The sequence below is a fragment of the Ambystoma mexicanum genome, chromosome 2p (assembly GCF_040938575.1).
Source record: "Ambystoma mexicanum isolate Mex_15411 chromosome 2p, UKY_AmexF1_1, whole genome shotgun sequence".
Lineage (NCBI taxonomy): Eukaryota > Metazoa > Chordata > Amphibia > Caudata > Ambystomatidae > Ambystoma > Ambystoma mexicanum.
The window spans coordinates 773,448,049-773,474,287 of NC_090923.1; the positions used below are offsets into that span (position 1 = coordinate 773,448,049).

Consider the following 26,239-nt stretch of genomic DNA (forward strand, 5'->3'; position numbering starts at 1 on the left):
TATTTAGGGATACTTTTGCCCGGTGTATTTCTTGCTACAACCTCAGAAATAGCAAAAATGGCCAGATCTCAGCCTCGACGAAATGATGCTACTTTGCACATTTTCGGCGACATGGCCAAATCTTTTATACCTTTCTTGGGACAGGCCATACATTCATGGAATATTAGAAGATTGTCCACAGTGTTAGAGAAAACAATTAATTAAACTACTGACATATTATACAACTTGAACATTTGACAAAAGGAACATTTGGTTAAAAGTTTGTTGGTGAAGGTCTTTCTATAGGGGTTTCTTTTGCATATTGGGGCCTGCGTCCACTGCACAGCCTCACCCATTATTGTCTATGGCAATTGGGTTTTGTTGTTGTTGTTTATAAGCTTCTTCATTGAAATATGGTTCTGTGCTGCTTGTGTGAAACCATTCACCTTCACAAATATTTGAAAAGGTATCTATATTGACAAGGCACATGTTTAGAAGTAGATTTTGTAGTTTAATGTTAGTGGTTTCAATCTGTTTAAAATCAATATATTTAAAATCAATATAGAGAGCTCATTCTTTAATTTAAATGCCCTGTCACTCAGAGCTTTGGAGATTTGTTCTCTGGGGTAGTTTTTAAGTGTAGAACGTGACATATATTTTTATGAGATTGCTAAGAGCTCTGTGGTGGAGCATTTTTTTATAAAATGTATTTTGTGGAATGTTTTACTGTGGTTGTGTTAATATTGGTAGATAGAGTGTTAGGTTCATTTTTAGGTCTAGTCTTCTGTGTACATTTTTTTTAGTTTTATTTTTTGAAAGAGGGGGCTTACTTTTTTAGTGCTGACTAGTTTAGTTTCATTGAGTGCGGTGCTAACTGTTTTGTTTGAATGTTTTCTAGCAATGTCTTTTTTAGTGGTGGATGACTATGCGGCTTGATCTTGTTTTTTTCTGCTCTATATTTTCTTTGATTTCTACAGAGTTGATTATTAGTGGGCATTCTGTTGTGTCTGTTAGAAAAAAGAAAGTGTGTGTTTCAAAGTTGTGGAATGTCTCTGCATGTGTTATTATATAACAAGTATCGGTGTGTGGGTGTGATTTTGGAGGGATAAAAAAGAGTGTTGTGTGATTGTGTAGTGGGATGATAGGTATGGTTGGGAAGATTGTAAGGGTAAGGGGTTATACAGATGTGATGGGTTTGGGTAAATATGATAATAAAATGAAGAAGTGTTGTGTAAAATAAGTATTTTTATATGATGGGCAATGGGCGATAAAGTATTGGTAGTAGAATGTGTTGAACACTACTGGTGTTAGAAAATAAGGGAGCGGTGGTGTCATTGAACAAGTAGGAATAATATGCTGTGATGCAAAAACAGTGGCTGCTGTAATGGTGTGGTTTACAGTACAGGTATGATGGTTGTTTGGGTGTAATAGTAAAGGGGTGTTAAAGAGTGTGCACCAGTGGTAATGTGTGTTAGTAAATTGGATGGCAATGCATGTGAAAGTTTTGTGGTTGGAATGGAGGTCTTGAGGTGGATAGGGTTATGAAACACAAAATAAATGAAATTGTGGTGTAGAGGTTTATGAGAGACAGGTGTCTTGTTAGGTAATAAGGAATTGGTGGTCTATTGAATACATAGCAATGTTGAGATTATAAATAGTGTGACTGCTGCATTGTAATGAGTAAGAGTGAAATACAATATTGTTGAGTAGAACACATTATTTAGGCTAATAGATAGTGAAATGATAATATTTCAATTAGAGAGATATACATGCTATATTAATATACTTGCTTTTCAGAAAGTGAAGAGATTTCTTTGTTCAGTCGATCTGTTTGTTAATCTTGTTTTCTGTAATTGTGAAAGGAAAATAGTTGGTATATGTGGTCATGGTTAAGAAGTTTCTGTAGGCACAGGTTGTTATTTTCTCTGGAAAAGGAGATAATATACTTGTGTTAAGTGTGGAGTGCTAAAGTATGTTAATTATGTTGTTAACATATGGGGGTGAGATTATAGAAGCTTTGCACTGGTGAAGTGAAAGGTTGTATGGCATTAGCAGTAGGGCAAAGCGTGTCTTATTTTTTAAACAGTCAGATAAATTAGAAAACGATTGCATTTAGAAACGTGCAGTTTGATATATTATAAGCAACAGGGTAAACATTGTTGTAGGGCAAACCAGATGCATTTTTAGTTAATTTTTGCACCATTGGAATGTTTGCACTATGGCTAATACCGAATGGTATTAGCAGTAGAGTAAAGTTTGTCTTGATGTAAAAGTGCATGAAAAATTATTTGATTTTTCAGTATGCCAATTATGTCCTGGTGATTTTAAAATCAAACTGCACTTGTGGTGCAATGGATTTGTAATGTGCACCAGTGCATGTTGTCAGTATATAGCAGTGGTTGCAAAACACTAGTCCTTTTTATGTAAGGAAACGTGTTGCGTTTAGGATGTCCTGTTTTTAGTAAGAATGTATTCAAAGTGAAAAAATGTATAGATACATTGGCAATTCTACCATGCTCCTGTGTTTTTGAAGTAAGGAACATGCATCTGGAAAATATTGTAGCTACTGTTTTAAGTGTCACTTGTTGTAATGAGCTGTACTAGTGTGCCACTATATGAAATGTGGTGGTACTGGGTTTAAAACACTGTACATTTATATGTAAAAGCAACATCAAAGGGGTGATGGCTGGAAGGTTTAGAATGAACCTTAACCTCTGCCATTGCTCAGGGTATTGGGTATGCTCAGACGTGGGTCACGTGCCTGCTGGGCCTAGAGAGCCAAGCTACTCCTTACTGATGAGGCCCAACAAGGCTAAAATGTTTGGGGATGCTTGTGGTCTTGTGCAGAAGGGATGTAATTTAACAGCTCGGGCTGGACTGCCCCTTTTGGGTTGGGACCAAGCCCGATTTGCATATGGTCTTTCCCCTTCTGTAATTGCTTGGCAGGCGAAGAACAATGGTCTGGAGCATTGCCGAGAGCAATGCCAATGGTTAAGATTGATTCTAAACCTTCCACCCATCACCTCTTGTGTATTGCATTTATATGTAAAGACAGCTGATGTGTTTTAGTAATGCCTACTTGTGTTTGTATTTTAATAAGAAATGTCCAGTGTCTAGGTACAGCAGTAGTGTGAACATGTTCACATTTTTGTAAAGGAAAGGAAATACAGTTGGTAAACACTGGTATGGTACTATTAAGTGGTGGTTGATTTGAGCATTGAGTCACATAATGAATGCATACATCAATTTGCTTGCAATACCATGACGGTTGTAAACTGTTGTTATGTGTTGGTGCTTTACATTTCTCAGACTCTTCTCATGGGAGCAGAACAAACAAATCCATATGCCCATTTATTTTCTGTATCAGTGTCAAATGTTCATTGAGGCAGATACTCACCTTCTTCAAACTATTCAGAATGGTTTTGAGGATATCCACCTTCTTCACCACTTTGGGCATTGTTATAAAAATATTTAAAAATGTATCTTGTGAAAAATGAAATATATTCACGAAACAATCAATCCACCAAGTGGATTGTATTTTATACTGCAAGAGTGCATTTGTAAGTGATAAATCACACAAGACGAAAGCGTAACAAATAAAAAGATAAATATTGACTTCCAGATTGTGTGCACATACTTTTAGTGGATAGAGTGAGCAGTGAGAGAGGGTAGGGCGAGCATCTTATCTATCCCCTAACCTAGATAGACGTTACAGCAGCGTTCACTAGGGATAGTATACCAACCAAGGGATAGTGAGAGTCTTTATACGGACATTTAGATAACTGTAGGGACTTTAGTTGTACAAGTGATATTTGAATAAAGTGATTCTTTCTATATTGTGTTAAAATATTAAAATGAAGAACAGACGCTGAATGTTTGGGTACATTGCTGACAGTTCTTCATTACAAATATATTAATATCTTAATTACCAATATATGAAGAGTTGACCAGCATTTGACATGAATTTGTAGGAAATAAACAGGGACAATCGTTCTACACTGACAATCTGTAATATTCAAAGGTTCAATGGATTTTAAAGATAAACTCAAAGGAAATCAGCATTTAATTGTCACTTTCTGTTGACCCTCAGTACAGCTTTGAAAGGTTTGAAATTGTGTTTATTTTTATCTTGTAATGTGAAGGAAATAGAATCACTTGCCTAAGTACTGACATGTTGGGCATTGCTGCAGGAAGAAACCCATTATTTGACTGAAAGAAAATGCATGAGCTTATTTTTCTTTTTTAGTTACCTTTAAGATGGTCCTCCTACACTTTCCTTTTTGCCAGTGCATTGCAATCATGCTGAAAAGAAATTTCAGTGTCAGACAGAAGCCTTTATCTAATTTCACTACTTTGAAAGGTTGATTGAACTAATTTTAGACATGTACATGCAGATTGTCAACCATCAATCTGCATCAGTGATCAGACCCGATGTGTACTGGGGTTTGCCCTGGCCTTATCAGCTAAGCATATTACATACTATTGTATTCATCTTGTCATCATACCACTGATGTGAGGCTAAGAGTGAAGTGAGACATAATGTCCTAAACACTCCAGCCTCACAGACAAGTCCCATTTATCTAGCTCCCAATGCCACCTAACTGTCTCTGTCTCAAGTAAATACAGTGTACTCAATGAGGAACACAACAAAGATCTGCAAGTTGGCAGATGAGGGAAAGGGGGTGTGTGGAAACTCAGACATTAACTTAACCTGATAAGGATTATGGGAGGCACGAAATACATTTTCAGTGGCCAGCTTGTTATTTGAGGACAGCAGTTCCCCATTTTACCTTCCATAGTAAGTTGATTAGTATGTTGAGAGAAGCCTCAATCCTAACTCTAACATGCTCAGCTGCTGTGCTGAGTGGCACACTGGGATGTTTGTCCATTTAGTGTAGGGCCCATTGAGGCAGGGCATTTTTCAGGCATGCGTCAGGCATTGGTTGGGGCACGCGCAAAATTCCCTGTTCAGCCTTACTGCTGTATCCCACAAGCCCCAACCTCTTCTCACATCGTTCAAAATTAAATTCACACTTCCACACCACCGACAGCCACCTCTCACCAGGTTCCGATGTGTCACTAGGCCTTCTGTATCAGATTGGTGCTGCATTCCTCCAGGGGATTCTTCAAGATGAAATGAGGAGCAGAAAAGATGGAAGGTGGCGTATGGAATCCTCAAATAATATGAGCACCTTGGCCTAAAAAATGGACAGGGTGAAACGTCTGCATGATTTATTTATTTTTTATTTTAATTTATTGGTCATTTGTAAGGTGCATATACATCAAGAACATGGTGTTTCAAAGCACCCACAGAGCAAAGGGAAGGGAACAAGCGAAACATCAGGACAATGGGATACACCAATACAGAAAAAAGGGTCACAGATATGACGGTGAAGAGCAATGTGTTAGCAGTGACAGAAAGGGGTTTGTGGGAGGGGGTATGATGGACTTTCCAATAGGTATGCAATCTTGCATTTGCAGTCCCTCTAGTCCCTTGCTAGCTAAGGTAATCATGGGGGATATCCTTACTTGTGCCACTGCTAAATGATGGGATCAGGCCAAAACAGCCATGGTTTAAAGCCACATTTAAGGGCTGCCTTTCCAAGGGTAAGGAGGGGCTGTCAGGGATTAGCATATGCACAACATGTGGGATGTTCCCCACAGCGGTTCTCCTGGATCCAGGGAAGGTACTGTATCACTCATTAACAGCTATTTAACTACAGAATGGGAGAAAGAGAATAGAGGTTGTCTCTGGAAGAACCAAGAGATCTTCCAAGCAGCAAAGTACTGCATCAACTCCCTACCAGACCCCACAAGAATGAATCCATTAACGAATGCAATGTCATCAACAAACCTTTCACATATAAGATACACAGGAAAATGAAACAAACATGCAAAGATCCAAACATAACACAGACTTCACATCCATATCAGCCTACAGTATATCAATTAATCCAAAAGACCTGACCAATACTCTCAAACACCTTAATTCAATCTCTACAAATAAATCATCCTCACCTCCTCCATCATGAACATCATCATAGGTTATCACTCTACCAATTCTCAAACAAGTCCCCTTCCCAAATGCACAGACAATGTGACAGCTATTCCCCCTTCTTAAGAAACCCAAACTTGACTCGGTTTGGGTTTCTGTCCCCCAATCAAACCCCTTTCTGTCACTGCCAACACATTTCTCTTCACCATCATGCAGCTGTCTTAACCCTGTCCATTTTCTATGCCAAGGTGCTCACATTATTTAAGGAATCCATGCTCATCTTCCATCTTTTCTGCTCCTCATTTCATCATGAAGAATCAAAGATGTTTAAGCTGGGAAAAGTGTTGAAAAGCATGAGTTGCATGGAAGTTCCAATCATAACAATCACCTACTGGGCTACTAATTGAGTTTTTTTTTTCATTTTTTAAAATTAAATCTAACAAAAACAATACAAACCAAACAGGCAGAGCATATGTCATCAGGACCATTGTACATTTCACGTTAATGCACTGCTCCCCTCCCCCCACGCCCCAGTCCGAGCCTAACCTTCTTCACATTCCATATCTGCCTCTTGTGGCGGACACCCCTACTCCGTGGATTCACCTGGGTCTGGAATTGACCCAATCAGTTCTGCTATTAGTGATTTCCAGGCCATCAGGGACTCCGTTCCCCCCGATCCCCCAACACTGCTTGCCTCCTGCCATACCATAGTTTCCGCCTCCGCCCATTTCTGCAAGTCCTTCCACCACACCTCCACCCGTGGTCTATAACATGTCTTCCATTCCATGGCTATTCTCCTTTTTGCCAGCACGTATGCTAAGTCTTTCAGTTTGTTCACATGTTCCAGCTTCTTAGATCTTGGGAACCCCCCTAACAAACAGGCCCACACCGTGTCTACTACAATCTTTACCTCTTTCTCAGCCAATTTACGTTCCACCTCACTCCAGAAGCGTGCAATGACCGGGCACGCCCAGAACATGTGTACCATGCCCGCATTCTCCTCGTCACACTTGGGGCATGCCTGCCGACCCACATTCGCGAACCTCGATATCCTTTGGGGTGTTATATATGCCCTGTGCGTGATATACAGTTGTATCTGTTTCAATCTAGCATTTCTAGACACCTTCTTATGGTACCCTTGTACCCATTCCCACATCCCGTCTTCCATCGGGGCCCCCACTTCCGTTTCCCAATCCAGTCTCAGTTGGGTGACCTCTTTCCCCACTCTTTGCATCAGCATCTCATATAATCTAGATATCTCGTGCCCCCCTTCCGCTATATCGTAGATCGTGTCTAATATGACATCTGGCTCTCCTTCTAGCACGGTTTCAGGCCACATTTCTTTAAATCTTTTCACCATTCTATAGTATGCAATATACTGACCAGAATGTAACCCAGATACATCCCGCAACTCCTCAAAAGCAACAATTGAGCCCTCCTTCCAAATATCTCCCATGGTGACAAACTCCACCGGCTCCCAGTGGTTCCTGATTATCTTCCTTAACTGTACATTCGCCCCCATCAATGCAACCAATGGTATCTGCGGAGAGCATGGAGTTGTATTTTCCAACATCGTGCATGCTCTGCGCCACATCTTCCACCCCAGCAGCATCATCCTGGGACGCCCTTTCAGTTCTGCTCTGGGTACACACATCATTTCTTTCAGGTAAAAGGGTGTGCAATCCTTACCAAACAACCTGGATTCGGAGGTTTCGTCATCAGAAAGCCATTTAGCAACATACTGCAGTTGGCTTGCCACATAATACACCTCGTAATTGGGCAATTTTATCCCCGCTCTTTCATGGAAGTTCTGTAACTTCCATAATGCCACTCTGCTCTGTGTGCCATGCCACAAGAAATCCCTACACACACTATTGAGTTTGTTGAAGAACTTCTTAGGGATCAGATATGGGATGTTGGCAAAATAGTGCAGGTGCCTAGGCAGGACCACCATCTTGAGCATCGCTCCCCTCCCCATCATAGCCAAGGACAGCCTCACCCAAAACCGCATACAATTTTCAATTTTTTCCAGAGCCACCTCAGTGTTATGCCTATGCCCTTCTTCCACGGAGTGATAAATGTCTATCCCTAAGTATCGAAACGTATCAACCGCCCATGGCACAGGTAGTACAGGTAACCTCTCCACCGGAATTCCCATATACCTGCCCAGCGGGAACATGCTTGACTTCTGGGGGTTCACCGCTATACCAGAAAGACCCGCATATCTATCCATTACCTCCAAGATATATTGAAGGTTTTCTTCCGGGTACCTCAAGTACAGCAACATGTCGTCTGCATACAAATCAATCAAATGTTTTTCCCCTTTCACCTCAATGCTTATTGCATCATACTGCTGTCTTAGGTAAATCGCTAGAGGCTCCAGGGCCAGTATATAGAGCATAGGGGACCACGGGCAACCCTGTCTGGTACCCCGGCCGAGCTGCCACCTTTCCGATATCACCGACCCTGTCTTAACCCTGGCCAGCGGTTCCCGATACAATATCTGTGCCCATCGTACATATCACGGCCCAGGCCCATACCCTTCTAGGGTCGCCATCAGCCATGGCCACTTAACCGAATCAAAGGCCTTTATTGTGTCTAATGACACTATCCCCATTTCCCCGGTGTGTTTGTTACTATCTTCAATAATTTGCTGGAGCCGCCTGTGATTATCCGAGATGTTCCTGTTTGGGACACATCCCGTCTGATCAGGGTGTATTAATCTACCAATTACCCTTTTCAATCTATTTGCCAACACAGCCGTCAATATTTTGCTGTCTTGGTTAAGCATCGACAGGGGGCGGTACAAGCTACAGCTGTGCCCCGGCTTATTGGGTTTGGGTAGCGGTATTATGGTCGCTTCTCTCAATGACTCTGGTAGACTACCTGTCTCAAATGCTTCATTTAACATTTACAACAGCGGGGGGAGAATCTCATCCGCATACACTTTATAAAATTCACTCGGGAGTCCATCCGTCCCTGGCGACTTGCTAGTGGGTAACTGTCTCACTACCTCCCCCAGTTCTCCCAGTGCGTCTAGCTCTTCTCTCTCTGCCTCGCTTATCTTAGGCAACCCAATATCCTCCAATGTTATATAGTCTACAAATAGTCTACAAATTCTTGGTTGACTTCCTCTTGAGTATCTGCTACGCTTCCGTCCTCTTTTATGATGGTCCTAATTGTAACCCTGGGATTTTCACTCTTATATAACCACGCTAAGAGTCGACCTGGCTTATCCCCCCTGCGTATTGCCTCTCTACATATTTCCTATAATTCAAGTTACACAATCTGTACCAGTGCTCCGCACATTTCTGCTGCAGCATATGTATCAACTCTAATTTCTCTTTAGTGTCTTCTCCCCTTAAAGCCTCCTCTAGCCTCTCTTCCGTCTCCCGTAAATCAGCCAAAATGCCACCTTGTAGCCCCTTGGATTTTGCGATAGCTAGCCCCCTCATCACAACTTTGAAGGCCTCCCAAAATGTACCCGCGGAGTCCACGCTATCCGTATTCTCCTCAAAGAAATTCACAATCTCCTCCCTCAAGTCTTCTCTGAAGAGGGGGTCCTTCAATGCCTCCGCTCGCAGGCGCCATGTCTGAATCCTCGCTCTCAGAGGGTTATATCACCAAGTGAGAATCAGGGCTGAGTGGTCCGAAAGAACCCTTGCTTTATATTCTATTTGTACCAACTCTGCGGACACTTCAGACGTAGTGAAAAAATAATCTAGCCTTGTGTGCAGCTGCTGCGGGGCAGAGTAATGAGAATATTGCCTCTCTAGGGGGTGGCGCGCTCTCCATGCGTCCACTAGCCCAAAATTGTTCAACAAAGTCTGCAGTGCTTTGGCCACAGGAGCAGGTCTATCCATCTTCCCGTCCGACCTATCCACCCTTGGGTCAAGTACGCAGTTGAGATCCCCCCCAAATCACAGCACTCCCCACGCACTTGCTCACGTTAGTACACAGCGTCTTGATGTACGCCGCTGTGTTCTGGTTCGGGGCATATATATTCACTATGCTTATTTCCCTATTCTCCACCAGCCCTCTCAAAATTACCCTCCCGTCTGCTTCCACCACCTCTTGTAACCGTTGGAATGGGACATGCGGCGCCACCCAGATAAGCACGCCCCTAGCATAGGCAGAATAGGATGAGCTCACCATCACCCCCTTCCACTTCCTAGCAATCATGTCTGCTTTCTCACGTGTCAGGTGAGTCTCCTGTAGCAATGCAATGTCTACTTTTTGTCTGCGAAGATAGAGCATAACCTTATTTCTTTTCAAGTAACTGTTTAGCCCTCTCACATTCCATGTGATTATTCTAAGGTCCCCCATGGCTTCTCCAAATGTCATTCCGCCTCCCACAGGCGTCATCCAACTCTGAGGTCTCCACTTCTCTACATAGGCTCGTTCCCAAATTCCAACTCCCTTTAACCAAAAACACACCACACCCCCCACTCCCCAACACTATATACATGCTGAACTCCCCACCTACCTCCCCTCCCGCCAATCGCCCCCCCCAACTCCCAACAACACCCCCCTCAACTTTTGCCCAGCTCCATTCCTGGATCTCAGGCACTCCCACATCTAGCCCCGAACAACACACACCTACGTCCAGGGCCCAGTAGGATAAAGCGGCCCTAGTGGCCACTTAACTAACACTGTTTGGGGGAGGATTACTCCAGTTCCGTTAATCCTGTTCCGCCGAACGTTACGCCTTGTGTTAGTGCTTAGACAACCCCAAATACATTTACACTATAGTCTAGTACATTACGAGCCAAGGCCCGCATGTGAATCAATGTGTAACCAGTCTCATTTCCCAATGCAAGCCAGATCACCCACCCACTTACCCCCCTGTGTAAACGGCAAAGTCCTTCAGGAATCACCACCTCGCCGGTCACAATCCGCCTCTTTCTCAGGGCAACCCTGCAGATCCAACCATGTCACCACATCCTCCAGGGTTTCAAAGAAGAGCGACTTGTTCTTGTACAGCACTTTGAGTTTCGCCGGGTACAGGAGCATATACTTTATGCCTGCATCGCGCAGTCTCCTTTTGACAGCCACATAGTTATATCTCTGCCTCTGTACCAGCATCGTATAATCCGGGTATGCCATGACGTTAGTAGCTGCCCTCTTGATTGTTCCGCCTTTGCGAAAAAATTCCAGGATCTTTTCCCTGTCCCTATAATTCAAGATCCTGGCAATGATCGGTCTTGGTGGGGCCCCAGGTCTTGGTTTCCTCATCAATGCGCGATGCGCCCGTTCCACCGTGAACCCCTGTGATAATTTGTCAGCTCCTATCTCTTGAATGATCATGTTCTCAACGTAATTCGTAGGGTCCTGGCCTTCCTCTCCCTCCGGCAAGCCGACCACGCGTATATTATTCCTTCTCGCCCTCCCTTCCACTTCCTCAACCCTATTTTCCAAGTTGGCAACCTGCTGCTTCAGCACATGGATTTCTTTGGCATTACCACTGCTAACCTCTGTATTGGTTTGTACTGCACTTTCCAAGCCACAGGTCCTGTCAGCGAGCGCTCTGACATCTTGCCTCAACAGAGTAAGTTCAGTCCCCATCGCGTCAATCTTAGTTTCCAGGGCAATCCGTAAGTCTGCCATTGCTAGGCCCCATTTCATGCTCATCTCCGTTATCGCCTCCAGGATCTGCTGTTTATCTCCCTCCGGGGCTTCCTCTGCACCAGCCCCATCCTTGCTCTGCGCAACCATAGTGGGGGTCCTTTGCGCCTTTGCGAAGACTTCCATAGTAGGTTGTTTAGTCTTGGATTTAGCAGGTCTCGCCACCATGTTGGTACCCTCCGTGCGTGTGCAGTGCCGGCCAATGTTATCATCAACTTCCAGGGTTTTGCCAGTTGGTAGGATTCCTATTGGCTATCTGATGTGTGAATGTGCCTATTTGAAATGTCAATCAAATGGGTTGCGGCCTCCCACGTATGCCGTGACAGCGGCCTAGGCTCCTCTGTTCAGTGTGCCTGAACCCTCATATCATGCGGGCCAAAGTTTCTTGTGAAGGGTGATGCCCTCCTTGAGTCTGTGCTGTCCGTGCCTCAGGGTATCAGTTGATCCTGGGATCCTTGGCAGGGAACGCCTCCTACCGGCGCTGTGGATCACCAAGCACATACACTGTAAAAGCAGCCCGACGTGTTGCAGGGCCCAGTCGCTTGCACACACGCCTGTTGTGCGCCTCCAAGCGTGGGGCCCTCAGCCACACATGTAGTTTATTCAGTATGGTTCCTTGCTCTATTTATATTCGTCTCAAGGACCGCATCGCGTGCCTCATGCCCGTGCGGTCAGCTGGTATCGATCGTTTGCAGGGCTTCACCGCCCACGGGCTCCCGTAGCACACAGCAGATGTCCCATCCGCTGCCCGATCCTATAGTTACGAACTGTCCAGCCCGCAGCTTGTGCAAGCGGCAGGGAGCCGCGGCTGCATATCGCGCCCACAGATAATTAATTTGTTCACTCTTGATACATGTATCACATCTCAGGTACTCCTCGGTATTCGTGAATAATCTGTGTGTTGGCCACTGGCGGCTGGCGTCTTCACAGTTCCCTGGTGCAGCAGAATCCAGCTGCTCGTGGAAGCGGTCGCGAGCCGTCGCGGCTTCCGGAGCTTTTGTTGTTGAACTGTATAGCAGTTACTAATCGCTACAGTTGCCCGAACTTGAAAGCGCTGATCTGCCAGCACGGTTCCTCGTAGGAGGGGACTGTTCAATCCTCGACAGTCGTCTGCATCCCGCTCCGTGCAATGGAAGGTTTCGTGTCCCTGCAGGGTGCGCAAACCCTTCCTTTGTTCTCCGCCATCTTGCGACAACGAATCCAGACGGCTGTTACCACCAATGTTCATTTAACTCCCCTTCCGCTGACACAAATGACTCGCTCTTCAGGATTTCCGTAGGCCATCTATTCCGACGCTTGTTTTTCCAATTTCTAGGCACTTTCGTCAATTTTCAGGTGTAATTAGTCGGATGAATGTCGGATCCTACAGGAGCTCAGCCCAGAGCATGTCCTACTCCATGGCCAGTTGGCCACGCCCCCCTACTAATCCAGTTAATGGCCATGCTGCAGCACTGAGACTGATGACCTTCAATGTATAAGTAATGCTCTCATCCTGGGAAAGAATAATCCCAGTTTACATGTCTCATTCAGCCTCTCTTCAACCTTCAATACCATTGGCCATTAAGCCCTTATTAACTTAATTGGAGGAACAGTCCTGCAGTAATTCACCTCCTACTTTTTTGATTGTGCATATTAGCCAAAACAAATTTCGACATTTTACACAGAATACAAAAAGCTTAAAACCATCTGAAGGTAGATTACATAATTTAGAGCAAATAAACATTAACTGCTTAAAACTTTACTCAACTACACCACAATAAATATAGCAAGCAAAGTCAAACAAACAATTCTGATTAAAAGAAAATAAAAAAATAAACATATACCATACTCTCAACAGAAAAGTATCATGATATATACAAAGGAATACAGGAAAAACACAAAGAGGAGGGAGCAAAACACAAGTATGAACCTCCTCCTTCAGGCCACGCGTTAGCTCACCTCACCAGTTTAAATGAGAACACGATCAACCAATTTTAGATCATTAAGAAGTTTGACCACTTCCATTGTCAAGAAGACTTAATTACCTGAAATTATTATCTCCCACATATGATTCACCTCCTACTTCTGCACCATAGATCATCTCATCCAGGTGAACCCTAAAAGACGCCAGAGCCCCTTGTAACGTGCAAAGTGTCACAAGGCTCCATCCTGTCCCTTTCATCAACAAACTCTACATGGAATCTCCATGGAAACCTCTCATAAACACTGACATCAAGATACACCGATATGTAGATGACAGCTTTTCCTAAAGATCTATTCCATCAGTGACATCCATGGACTCAACCACTGTCTGTTTTTCATCCAAGCCTAGATGTCAAGTGCATACCTAGAGCTCATCCGAACAAAGACTGACTTCATTCTCCTGGGAAGAGAATTTGACTAGACATGGCCGAATTTAGTATTGGCAGACTGACATGAAGCTCGCTGATTTAATGTCTCAACTGTCACCCAGTGAAATATATATTTATAGGTTGTATCATGACTGTGACCTCTCATTCAAACATCCACATTGCAGATAAGACCAATGCTCATTGTACAAGCTTAAACATTTTTGAAAAGTCAAGCCTTTCATCTATGTCCCAAGATTCAGAACAGTTGTCCAATCCCTGGTTATCTCCCAGCTAGACATTGCAATACCTTACTCACAGAAGTCCCATATAGCATCTTGGTACCTTTGAAAACCATCCATCAAGCTGCAGCACTCCTCATGCCAAGAATAAGAAAATTCAACCAAATATACCTACCTTCAAGGACCTGCACAGGCTACCCCTTCAATCACATACTACGTACAAAACAACATGCATCACCTATGTTGAAATCACAGCCAAAACAACACTCTTCCTAGCAGAGAAGATCACCATCACTGCTATGCCAGTGAAACCACCAGAATGTACAATATTTTCAGATGGGAAACATGGAAATGCAATAGGGCTAGAAACAGAAACATTCCTTTCCCTGCTTTGTACCCTGTCGCTGGAGCAATGTACCAATGCAGATGAGACTGGCCCTGTTCATTCTACACTTGCAGAAGGAACTGAATACTCTATATTTTAAGGAACATCTCACAGATTACTGGTCACTCCACTCAAATCTACTTCTCACCTTCCAGAGCTCCCCCCTCCATTCCAGACTTTCTTATTTGCAGCTCCTCTGTTACCTCATTACTCTCCTTGTTACCCCTGGGTTTGTCTCCTTTGCACAGCACTCTGCTACTTTGCTGCTAGGTTTGTGCATTATATATACCCTCTATGTATATACACAAATGCTTATTATTCAGAGTTTAATAATAAATGATGTATTTAACAAAATGTTAATTTAACCAGTATGTAAAGGTTAAAGTAAAATATTTATCAGTGACTAACAAGGCACTTTACTGAATAATGAAGTATTTCTTGAAACATTGAGTTATGTCGGTTATTGATGTTTGATGAGTACCTGTTGCTTATGGATGAGATAGCAATCAACGAAGTCACGTGGAGAGTTGACATCCAGGGTTTCCAAATTAATGTTCACTCTTCCTTCAATAAAATCTTCGAGATATTTCAAAAGTTTAAACATTTTCCTGTGAGGTCCAGGTATGTAAATCATGAATTTTGGAAACATGTCATACAACTGTAAATAAAACACAAAAAACAGACATTGTGTATCAACACATCTTCAAAAAACAGTTCTCAATAGTCGAATAATTTTGATCACACCTTGCTTTTCTGAGCCGAGCAACCATGCCAGAAGTGGTCAAATGCCCACCTGCAGCTGTGGCATGTTTTTTTGGCAGATAATAGTGTGATAAATAAAGGTAGGCTTTGGGGAGAGTTTAATCTCTGTACTTAGTGCAAAATAAAGCACTTCCCCTGAGCATTACTGGACAGGAATATTGTTCTTAAACTACATAAAGAATATATAGAACCAGTTAATGTTAGCCTTGTGTAAATGATTATCATTGGATCTAATTAATAACAGCCATACTCAGGTTTTATCACTAAGTCAAACAATATTTACATTTTCAAAATATATAGATCCTTTCTGCACTTGCAAATAGAAACAAACATAGACAACAAAGAAAGCAAATACAATTGACAAAATGTAATTTGTGTTAGCAGCCAACACATGATCCATCTCTCGAATTAACATGTGCCTTTTAAGAAAACAAGGATTGTGAAGAAGAAAATTAGTATTAAGATAGGGCAAGCGTCTTACACTATCCCCTCCCCTTAGATAAATGAACAATCAGCGTTATCTAGGGATAGTAAGACACAAGGACTTAGTTTAGTCTGTTGGAGGGCAAGACAGTTACACTTTGGTAACATAAAAGAAAAAAATATGATAAATGTACCTGAGTATGTTTATGTGATAACATGTCATCAGTGATTTCATCAATGACATTTGTGATGTCATCTTTGATGTCATCTGTGTTAGTGTTAGCAGTGCACGGTGGTGGCGCGAGATATGGTTGTTTGCAGTGCACGGTGGTGGCGCGAGATATGGTTGTTTAGCTTAGCATAACTGGCGAATTTCTGGAGTTTATCGATTTTACTTGTAACCATAATATGCGTAGGTTGTTATTACTGCAAAGTAACTATAATGTCCCCTTGACAAAGTTTTTGCACTGAATTTCATAGGTTCTTATTAGGAAAACTAAACCATAAGTTCTCTTTAACAAAATGTTCCCACTGAATTTGATAGGTTTTTAGTAGCACAACTTAACCATAACGTCCGTTTAACAATGTTTTTTCACTAAATTTGATAGGTTTTGATTTGCGCACTTAACTATAACGTCCTTTTAACAATGTTTTTCACTGAATTTAATAGGTTTTTACCACGATACTCTTAATTTGTATAGATGTACCATACAACATAGTGAGCCCCATGCCGATAACCACAGAGTCTGCAGACTATGCGACTGTCTGCTGATCTTGGGTAGCATCCACACTGCCCAAAAGCTCTGGGGTTCTCTTACATTGTTGTAGCTTGCAGCAAAGACACTGAACATGTTTAAAAAGCAACAGATAAGTGAGTTAGAAGGAAACATTAAGTAGTTCTACAAACTCTGTACTTATGAAAGCAACAGTGCAATTGCATAGGGTATGCAACATAATGGAATGCACCAAGAAGAAAAATAACCTGTGCTTCCAACAGCATTACCTCAGTGCTGCTTTACATAGAAAATGAGAAGCAACTGTCAGCAGGACAACTGCAAAGTACTGACAGCAGAACTTTACTACAAAGTGGTAAGCACACTACATTTTTTCCTATATCTGACCAGTTTGTTCTGTGAGCTATACTAGGAAAAATTATTTTTCTTTTTTTTACACAGAACTGGTAAGCACCCTGTAGTGGCTTGCAGAGAAATTCTCTCGGGATTAAATCAGTGAAGACAGTAACTCCATTGGTACACAATTCAGTTTGAAAAGTAAGATAATTAATACACATTGCTTCACGTACCTAAGACATATTTTTTTTTAACAGTACCCACGGGAAATGAAGGGAATGGGCCAGAAGCAGCAACTCCTCCACAAGTGCATGGGCACATAGAAAATGAAACTAACAGTGTGCAAAATACACTAGTGAGCCTGGAGGCAAAAATTGACAAATTAATGAACAGTTTTGGCGAGTTAAAAGAATGTGTACAGAGACATATAATGGACAAAATCAAATACCTCTGCCCCACCTGCACCTGTACCGCTTCCCCCTGTTCCAGCCAACCATCCCCATAAATTCCCTGTAAGAAAAGACGCTATGATGAGACCTCAATCCCTTCCTCCCCTGATACCCAACCTTTGGAAAACCCCAATTCCCCAGTATATGTCTCAATTTCTGCTACCCTTCCCTTTTATAATTTTGTGTATTTATGTGTGTAAATAAGGTTCTATGTGTACATGGTTGCTGTGTGTGTTGGAGCACGAGACTGGCAATTAATCAAAATTGAGGTGTCCTACGGACACCGCACCAGTACGGAGAGTCTGCGTTCGAAATGGGGGTGTCCATAGGACTCTGTTCCTGTCTGCATGTCCGCAAAATTGTGATGTACCTTTAATTAGGTCAGGGACCTCAAACTTGTCCGGTGGACACTTGGGGGCATGCGCATCTCTCTACCCCGAGCATCCTGCCTATCTGGCAATCTGGCATGTCCGCAAAGCAATGACGTACTTTAATTAGCTCTAGAACCCCACTCGTGTTTGGCGCACACGTGGGCACATGCGTATTTCATTCCCTGCGTCCGAGGGACAACAAACCTGTCTGGCATGTCCACAAAGCAGTGACGTTAAATAGTTTGGGGAGCCCACCCCTGTCCGGCAGACACCTAGGCACATGCGCATCACACCCCCTAGGTCCTACGAACATCATGCCTGTCCGGCCAGTCTGCAAAGCATTGACGTACTTTAATTAGTTTGGGGAGCCCACCACTGTCCGGCGGACACCTGGGCCCATGCGCCTCACACCCCCTGTGTCCTATGAACAAAGCGCATGTTCGGAACTGTCCGCCACACATGTGTCACACTTTTAATTAGTTCAGGGAGCCCAAGCCCGTCCATAGGACATCTATGCACATGCACACAATGGATCCTGCGCAATAGGTGTCCTATGGACATCCATCCCATTCGTGATGTGACCGCACCCATGCTGAGTGTCGTTCCATATCCGGGGACACTGTCCGGGTCCCAAACATCAAAAAAGTGCTTTTGTGACCAATCCAAGGTGTTTTGAGCTGAAACTTCCCCCTTGCAGAGGTTCCAGACCATGCCCCTGGCCATCTAGATACTTTTTGGAACTTTTCGAGCCCAGCTTGGGGTTCTAAATGTCCGTGAAACACTTAACTGTCCACAAAGCACTTGCAAGCACCCCTATAAAAGGCTGCACCCCAGTGCTGCTCCCCATTCAGTTTTTGGATTTCCTGAACAGAGCTCTGTACCAAAGTGCCGTGTTCCTGCTGTTTTGCAGAATATAATGGCATCCTCTGCTGCTGCTGCCTCTGCCTCAGCACCAGCCCCACCACCAGCACAACCTACCCAAAGGCCTGGAGAGGGGAACAGGGGTGATGATACAGAGGAGGAAGAAGAGGAAGACGAGGTTGAGGTAGTGGAAGTCCCCAATCCTGACTGCCCACTTGAGTCTTGGGTGTGGAGGCTCTTGACCACCATTGTGGATGTACCCAAGGCGCGTGCAGCCAAGGTTCGCTGCACTGAGTGCAAGATGGTACTCAGTCACGGCAAACCTGGGCTGTACAGCTAGGGGACCACCTCCATGTGGCGACACCTGAGGTTGAATCACAAAGCAGCAGTTTGGAGGCTCCTCCCCTTCGAACAGGCTAGTAGGTTGACTTCCAGTGCAGCATCCTCAACATCTGCTCCTTTCACCACAAGGAACACTCCTGTGGGACAGAGCATTCCTCAAGTAGCTTTGCAGGCCATACACACCGCAGTGGATCCTTACCTTTCAAAGGTCACTTTTTTGCATATGTACTGCGACGCAGTGATCTGTAGGGGTGAGCCGTTCCAGAGTGGTTTCGAGGCTGCAGTCTGGGACCATGAAGGAAATTTCATCCTACCTACATGAGGCACACCCAAAATCTTCCTCTCCCCATCTGCATTTTCTTATCCCTTTGGCTGGTGCTCCTTCCCTACCCTACCTAGCCTTGCCTCCCTTGTGTGTCGTGTTTATAAAATCCAACCTGATTCACTAAACAAAAAAATACAATTAAAAAAGGCTATTTTCAGAGCCACCTTTCACAGTTTTAAAATAGAAGTGCCAATGAAATGGTGCAGGCCCCAGTGATGCAAGTGACGTCGGCGGACAGCACGGTAGTCACCGGACTTCGACAAAATTTAAGGGGTGGCACCATCAAAAACACTGCACTCTTTTCCCAGAGAAAGTGGTGTCTCTGAAAAGAGGCTTTTTCCTTTTATTTTTTTTTTTTAACGGTGCTTCTAAAGACACACCTTTTTGTTTTGTATTTTTTAGGGAGTTTTTATCTTCTTTTTCATCTGATTTCCTTACATTAACCTCTGTAAAGCATTCCTTTTATTGCGAAACAACATGGCATTTCCCAGGATGGAGAAAGAAATGCCATCTACTCTGAAATAATTAACATTAAGGTAATCAGTGTTCTCATTGTTACAAGACAACATCCCTGCATTAAGCAAGAATGGAAGTATGCCTATATTAACCCGACACCTTTCCAATATTTTGCTGGGGATTGAGAACATTAAAGTCATTCCATGCTGCTCTAGATGGTATCTCAAAAAAAATTACCTTGGCAATTGGAAAAACCACCATCACTACCTTCACCAACTGTTTCAGAGCACTCAACAAACTAGGAGCACTGATGTATCCAAAATGCAGTGCACCACAATGCAGCACTACTATATCAGGACTCTTCAAAGTGGAAATATCTTTACAAACTTCAACCACTGCTCCCAAATTGTGGCCAGTCACAGTGGACCACAAAACCTCCACTCCTTCAAAACCAAAATTGGCAGCAATGTCTCTTGACTTGGCATACCTTTACAAAACACCCTGGCCCTCATTACGACCCTGGCGGAGTGGGTTTACGCCAGCGGTATTCGTGGCGGACCCGTCCGCCCTACTACGAGTTCCCGTAGCGCCATGGAGCTTTTCTCCGCCTGGTTTTACCGGGCGGAGAAATCCATGGCGCTACGGGACCTTGTTGTTAATTACGCCACCGTACTTTACGGTGGCGTAATCAACGCCTTCCCCACTCCCATTATACCCTATGGGGCAAAAATGGGAATGGGCAAGGGTAAAATGGGGATTGGGGATTTACCGCCCCGCCAAGGTCGGAATGGGGCGGAAAATCCGCCAACCCCCATGGCAGTATCGGCAGCTTTCCGCCGTGCTCCGAGGTGCATTTAGCACCGCGATTTCCGCCAGGGTCGTAATGAGGGCCCCTGACTTTCTGCACCTCTTCCATCGTCACTACACACAGCAATGAAAAAAATGTATTATCCTCCCTTCCAGTGAAGCACAACCTGAACACCTGAATGGATAATCTGCACAGTCCAATTCCAATGCCAGAAGTCCTGGATGTGGCACATCCTGTCTGTGGAATACCGTGATGTCCGCAGACCCCTTAACACAGGGGTAGCCCTTCTTCCCTTACCATATCACTCTTTGCAGCACTCCCTCATTGGCTACTGTTAAGCAGTCACACCCATCCACCAATGAGATCCCAGAAATCTACATCTAACTCTAGCAACTCAGTACACAACTGCAGATGTACTTTTCAACACTCCCGAGCACCTGCATCCAAAAGTACTGTAAAACTTGCCAAGATTTCAACATTTAGATTCATTCACATCTACATCCAGCAACACAAACTCACAAACTATAGGTATCCATATGTTTTGCAATGCACATAAAAAATGAAAACTGCATGTATGTTACCAATGCATAGCACGTACATATATTGCATGCATATAAAACAGGATGTCTGCCGCTTGCCCTGCATAACCTACCAAATAATGATACTATCATATTATCATATGTACCATCTCCTCACATCAACTGACAGTTACTTACAATGCTATTTGCTTTCACAGTTTTCTTGTACTACCCACTAGCATAACAGCTGCAAACCACATATTTCAATTTCACCACCACTGCCTGAGAAACCCCACATTGAGAACATGTCCACACAATATGCAAGAGCCAGATCCTATGTGAAATACCCAGAATGCACACAAAAAGTGAAAACTGCATGTACATTAGGAAAGCATGCCAAGCACATGCATTTCACAATTGACAAAATGCACCATTGGAAGGAAAGCAAAGAAATGCATGACTATATTGTAAATATGGATACATAACTTCAACAATTGAAACGAATGTCTGTATTCATGTAGCGAGCATCTATGTGTCAGAAACTAAACAAAATTCCACACAGTAACATTCTCCTTTCCAATATGTACATCTTTTTGCACTTTTTCTCACTCTACTATGAATTCCACTAATCCATTTCCAAAACAAATAGTGCAAAAACATCTCACAACTTCGGAAATGCAGCCTCATAGGCCACAGTTATCACCGCAGCACTGGCCCCCATACCAACAATGCCAATACTCCCAAGTCCCCACACATATGCAGTGCTGTACAATTGCAGACACACACTAACTCTTCCTGCCAACAAATCCTTCTACAATCTAAAATAATGTGTTCTACTAATGCTATTACTGTACCATTAACATGCATACCCATTAACTTCCTTCTTTTGCAATTGCAGTGTAGAACCACCTGCTGAAATCCAGTGACGTCACTGCTGGAAGATAAGACTCAGAAGAAACCTACTCTTCACATCCAAAAAAGTGCAGTACTGTTGTAGTGTTCTTCCTGTTCTGCCTGTGCAGTGTTGTTGTATTGTAGCCTAGACAATGTTATCTAATCCCACAGCAGTCCCTTCACCTTTACTCATTGCACCTTGCCAGGTACACTGTTTCTATTGTCATCAGAACACCATGCACACTGAAGCAAACCTTTCCTACAAGAAAACACACACATAGCACTATAACATTCCCAACTGTTAGGCAGAAACCTGTGCAGTTCCCTCTGGGACCACTGCAAAAAATTTAAGACTACAGGAGTTAGCGGTAAACCCAATTGGTAGCAGTCTGTACCACCCAGATTTACCTGGTAGCTGTGGCTGAGCAGTCAGACTTCTCTCAAGATGAGTTAGGCAGTATTTAGAGTATACAAGATAGGGCAATTTACACAGTAGAACAAGCAGACACTGATCAGAGCTTGGGTCTAAAGATATATAAATATTTATTTAAAAAACACACTGGCACTAATACGGCAAACAACTTCAATCAGAATTACTATAAGTATATCAATCTCCTAACAATATTTTGAAAAGTCTAGGTTCAACGGCACCACTTATTTGCAGACAGAGGTGAATGCTTTAACCTAGATGGCACTCTAATATTTGTTAGACAGGGAGAGAAAAGGCAGGGAGAGAAAAGGCAGAAACCAACTCAGTAACAACAATTTTACGAAGCAAATGCAAGGCAAGCAAGGCAGGGTCTACTGTAAATCACAAACTTCAGAGGCCAGGTCCACTCGGAGAGAGGCAAGGCTGTATGTCCTAAAAGTATCACAGTGGAAATGCACTTCAAGTCTTTGTAGCAAAATGTCACAGAAAGGTTGGACCAGTTTTAGAACGAAAGTTAAGAAGGTCCGGAGGCGACCCAATGAAAAGGTAAGGATTTAAGACACCTCACGCTAACCATCACAAGGGAAGCCTGGCGGACACAGTACCTTGTAAGTGAAGAGACAGCTCCGGCGGGGCAGTTGTTCCTGGTGGTGGATGCAAGTCGGGGCTTTGCCAGAAGATGAGAGGATCTCGTCGTCGAAGAAAAGTTGTAGATCGTTGCACCACCAGGGAAGAGACCAGCCGCGGAGTGCTCCGTCACAAGGCACCACCTTTTGGTCGTGGTACAGTGGTTAGTGGCTATCCGGTTGCCGGGGTGCTCAGCATGGGCAATTCGACCACTAGATGTCCTGGAAGCGAAGAAAAAGCAAGGGACTGGTTGTTTCCACCAGTCAGGGGAAGAAGACTCTCCAGCAGGGAGATCTCCTCTGTCGTTGGGAAGTGGTGAGTCAGTTCAGCAGGGCTCCACCAGAGGTGTCGTCGTTGCAGGTCGGCTCAGCTTTACCCTCGTCGGATTCTTAGGTCCTGTGGCGACTTCTGAAGATCCAGTCCCAAAAGTCCTGCTTTTATGCAGAAAACCCCCATTCATTCAGCCTGGCTGTCAATCAAACACGCTAAGTGGTGAGCGGGGCGGCTCACCACTTGGGCCAATCACACCAGAGTGCGACTTGAGTTGGCAAGGCAACTCAGTCCAGGGTGCCTAAACCCCCTCCCACACCCTCTGTGGTACCCAGACAGAATGGCACCACTATGGTGGGCTTCTGTGCAAAAGCATGCAAAAAGTGGAACAAAGGGCTCAACCTTTGGTTTGGAGTTACAGAGGCGAACACATACGCCATTTTAAAAACCGAGTTCTGGCAGAAAATACCAACCGGTGAGTTTATTTAAGATAGATAAACCGGCGGTATGTTAGAGACTAACGTGAAAACGTATTAGCCTCCAACAATGGGAAGAATCCCATAGGAATATATTTGTGGTCGAATATAAAAGTAGTATCCACTGCCACCAGCCAAAACTCGACGAGGGGGGGCGGGACAGCGCCCCCTCGAACAACAGACCCAGGGGTAATCGAATTACCCCTACCAGTACGTCCACAATAAGATGGTTTGTACTAGTTCTGTTAGTAAATTTAGGTCTAGTAAAGCCAATGGTGACTTAACATGCCCTGGGAGACAGTAGTCAGTCCCAGGGTGTGGAGTCTATGGTGGGGATCCTCTAGGACACCCCACTGTTACGGCACGGAGGGTGCGGTGTAACACACATAGCAAAACACATGAGGCCCTATGGAGTAAAAGACCCCATAGCCCATACAACACATTGACATTCAAAGGAATCAACCACATTCATGTCCAAGAGTGGGAGGAAAAGAGTCTCACTCTTGGCAGGATGAAAAAAACAAACTCCAGAAATCCAGAAAAGCTGCTGGGGGACTCACTAGGTTAGGAAATTCAGCCTAAACAGAGAATTCTCCCTAACACCAACCAAAACTAACAAACCCATGCACAATTACACTCCTCTATATATAACGACCCTCATATTCAAACACTCATCCACAGTACGCACAAATACATTGCACAGCTTCCAAACCCACACTTTCCTTTTCTCTCCAACAGACATAAGACAATGGGCCTTATGCTGAGTTTGGTGGCAGCCATGCTGGTAAATACTGTCATGGCTGTCGGCAATGGGCAATTACCGGGGCATTCCAGCCCCGCCAGACCCGGTAATTGCCCATTGCCAGGGGCCGGTAATAATGACTCCCCATTCCCATTTGAGCCCTATAGGGAAGCTTACCGGTACCATTGTTACCGCACTGGCAACCTTATAATGAGGTCCAATGCCTACCAAAAAGCAACTCCATAGAAAACAAAGCAGAAACAAAGTAGATAAAACTCAAGCCATGCAAAATGCCCATCCACCTCTAGCAGACTTTGTACAAAAGGTTCAAACAAAAAAACTAATACTGTCACTAAGCAAAATGGAACCAGGTAACAGGAAAAAAAGTGTGACATCTCTTTCAAAATGTAAAACTAAAACTAAATGTATTAACAAGAATGCAAATACCAGTAGTGCAAACACTACATCTATCAACAGTAACTTAGCCACGAGTAAGCATTCCAAAAAATGTATTTTACAAAAATGTCCACCATAGAATACTTTAGAACCTTATAAAACAGGGGAGAAATCACGCTCCACACTTAAAACATACCACAGAAAACTGTTCCTCAAAGCTCTCAGACAATGCTCCTCAAAAGGAAATTATTTATATTAGTCGTAAACAGAATGAAACCACTAAAAAAATGCATTAGTAAACTACAAAAAGTACTTTGCAACAGACGCAATATCAGCATAGATCAGGTGAGTGGATTCACAACACCGGCACTGAGCCATATTTTAATGAAGAGGCATACAAACAAAAGCAAACAATCCCAATTGCTATACATAGCAGTGGGCGAGTGTATGAAAAGGTAGACAATACCATTATGGAAGAAGAAATGCTGCTTGCAAGAATATCCCCAGTAAACTTACAATCAACTCTCCGTTCCACCGAACCAATAGTCCCATCTAGAAATTGCTGTGCTCATCAATAAGTATTGTGCACAATCTTTCAAATCTTTGCAGCAGTTCCTTAATCAGTATGTGAAAGCCAAAGACAAATTAAAAATTAAAATATTACAAACTATGGACTCCTGTCTAGTGCACAAATACACAGCACTACGAGGACATTCATTAGCCTGTATTTCTGGACAAAGCACCTCTACCACATCAAAATGTTAGTAAAACACCATTCTACTGTACGAAATCCCGTTCACAGACTGTACTATGCAAAACGTCATGCTTTAGCACTGGGGCAAATAAATTACATGCTCCTACATGGTACAGCCCAAGAACTGCTTGAAGAAAAAGACCTCATCCAAAACAAATATTTTGGATTTGAAGAGCACTTACTAAATCCAGTAACTTTTGAAAAGAGTACCGGCAACCTTGCATATGTCAACCTTCTATTACATACGTGCAAAAAAGAAATAGCAAAGTTTAAAAGCACATCTGCTGAAGTACCATACCAAGTATGTGAGTGTTGCCACAGAACTTGTTATACAAATAGCGCTAAAACTGTAGATATAACATACAAAATAGAAGACAATGAGTTAATTTGCCATTAGAACTCTAAGAAAATGTAGGCACTCTAGGAGTGCAATGACCAATAGATCAATCTTTGATTATCCTAGTGAATGGTGTACCTACAAAAGACAAGAAAATGTGGCAGCAACTAGCAGTCTTAAACAAAGTTAGAGAAGCCCTGCAATATTTTAAAGACAACAATGAATACTACAGAGAAATAAACATCGGAGAAAATCTGAGAGAAACCACCAAAATATTTCATTATTCCTCATCAACTGGCCAATTTGAACTTCTAGATCCTTTATACCAGTATACAATTCACCCACTACACTCCAAAGACTCCACAGACGATGCAC

General features: G+C 43.4%; 1 protein-coding gene across 1 annotated transcript in view; it reads right to left on the minus strand.

The window, feature by feature from the left end:
* LOC138566778 (cytochrome P450 2G1-like) overlaps positions 1-26,239 on the minus strand; it is a 687,553-nt gene that overhangs the window by 360,719 nt on the left and 300,595 nt on the right. The window contains exon 5 of the mRNA XM_069644429.1: positions 15,035-15,211. Coding sequence (XP_069500530.1) covers positions 15,035-15,211 — 177 coding nt within the window. The remainder of the gene's footprint in view (positions 1-15,034; positions 15,212-26,239) is intronic.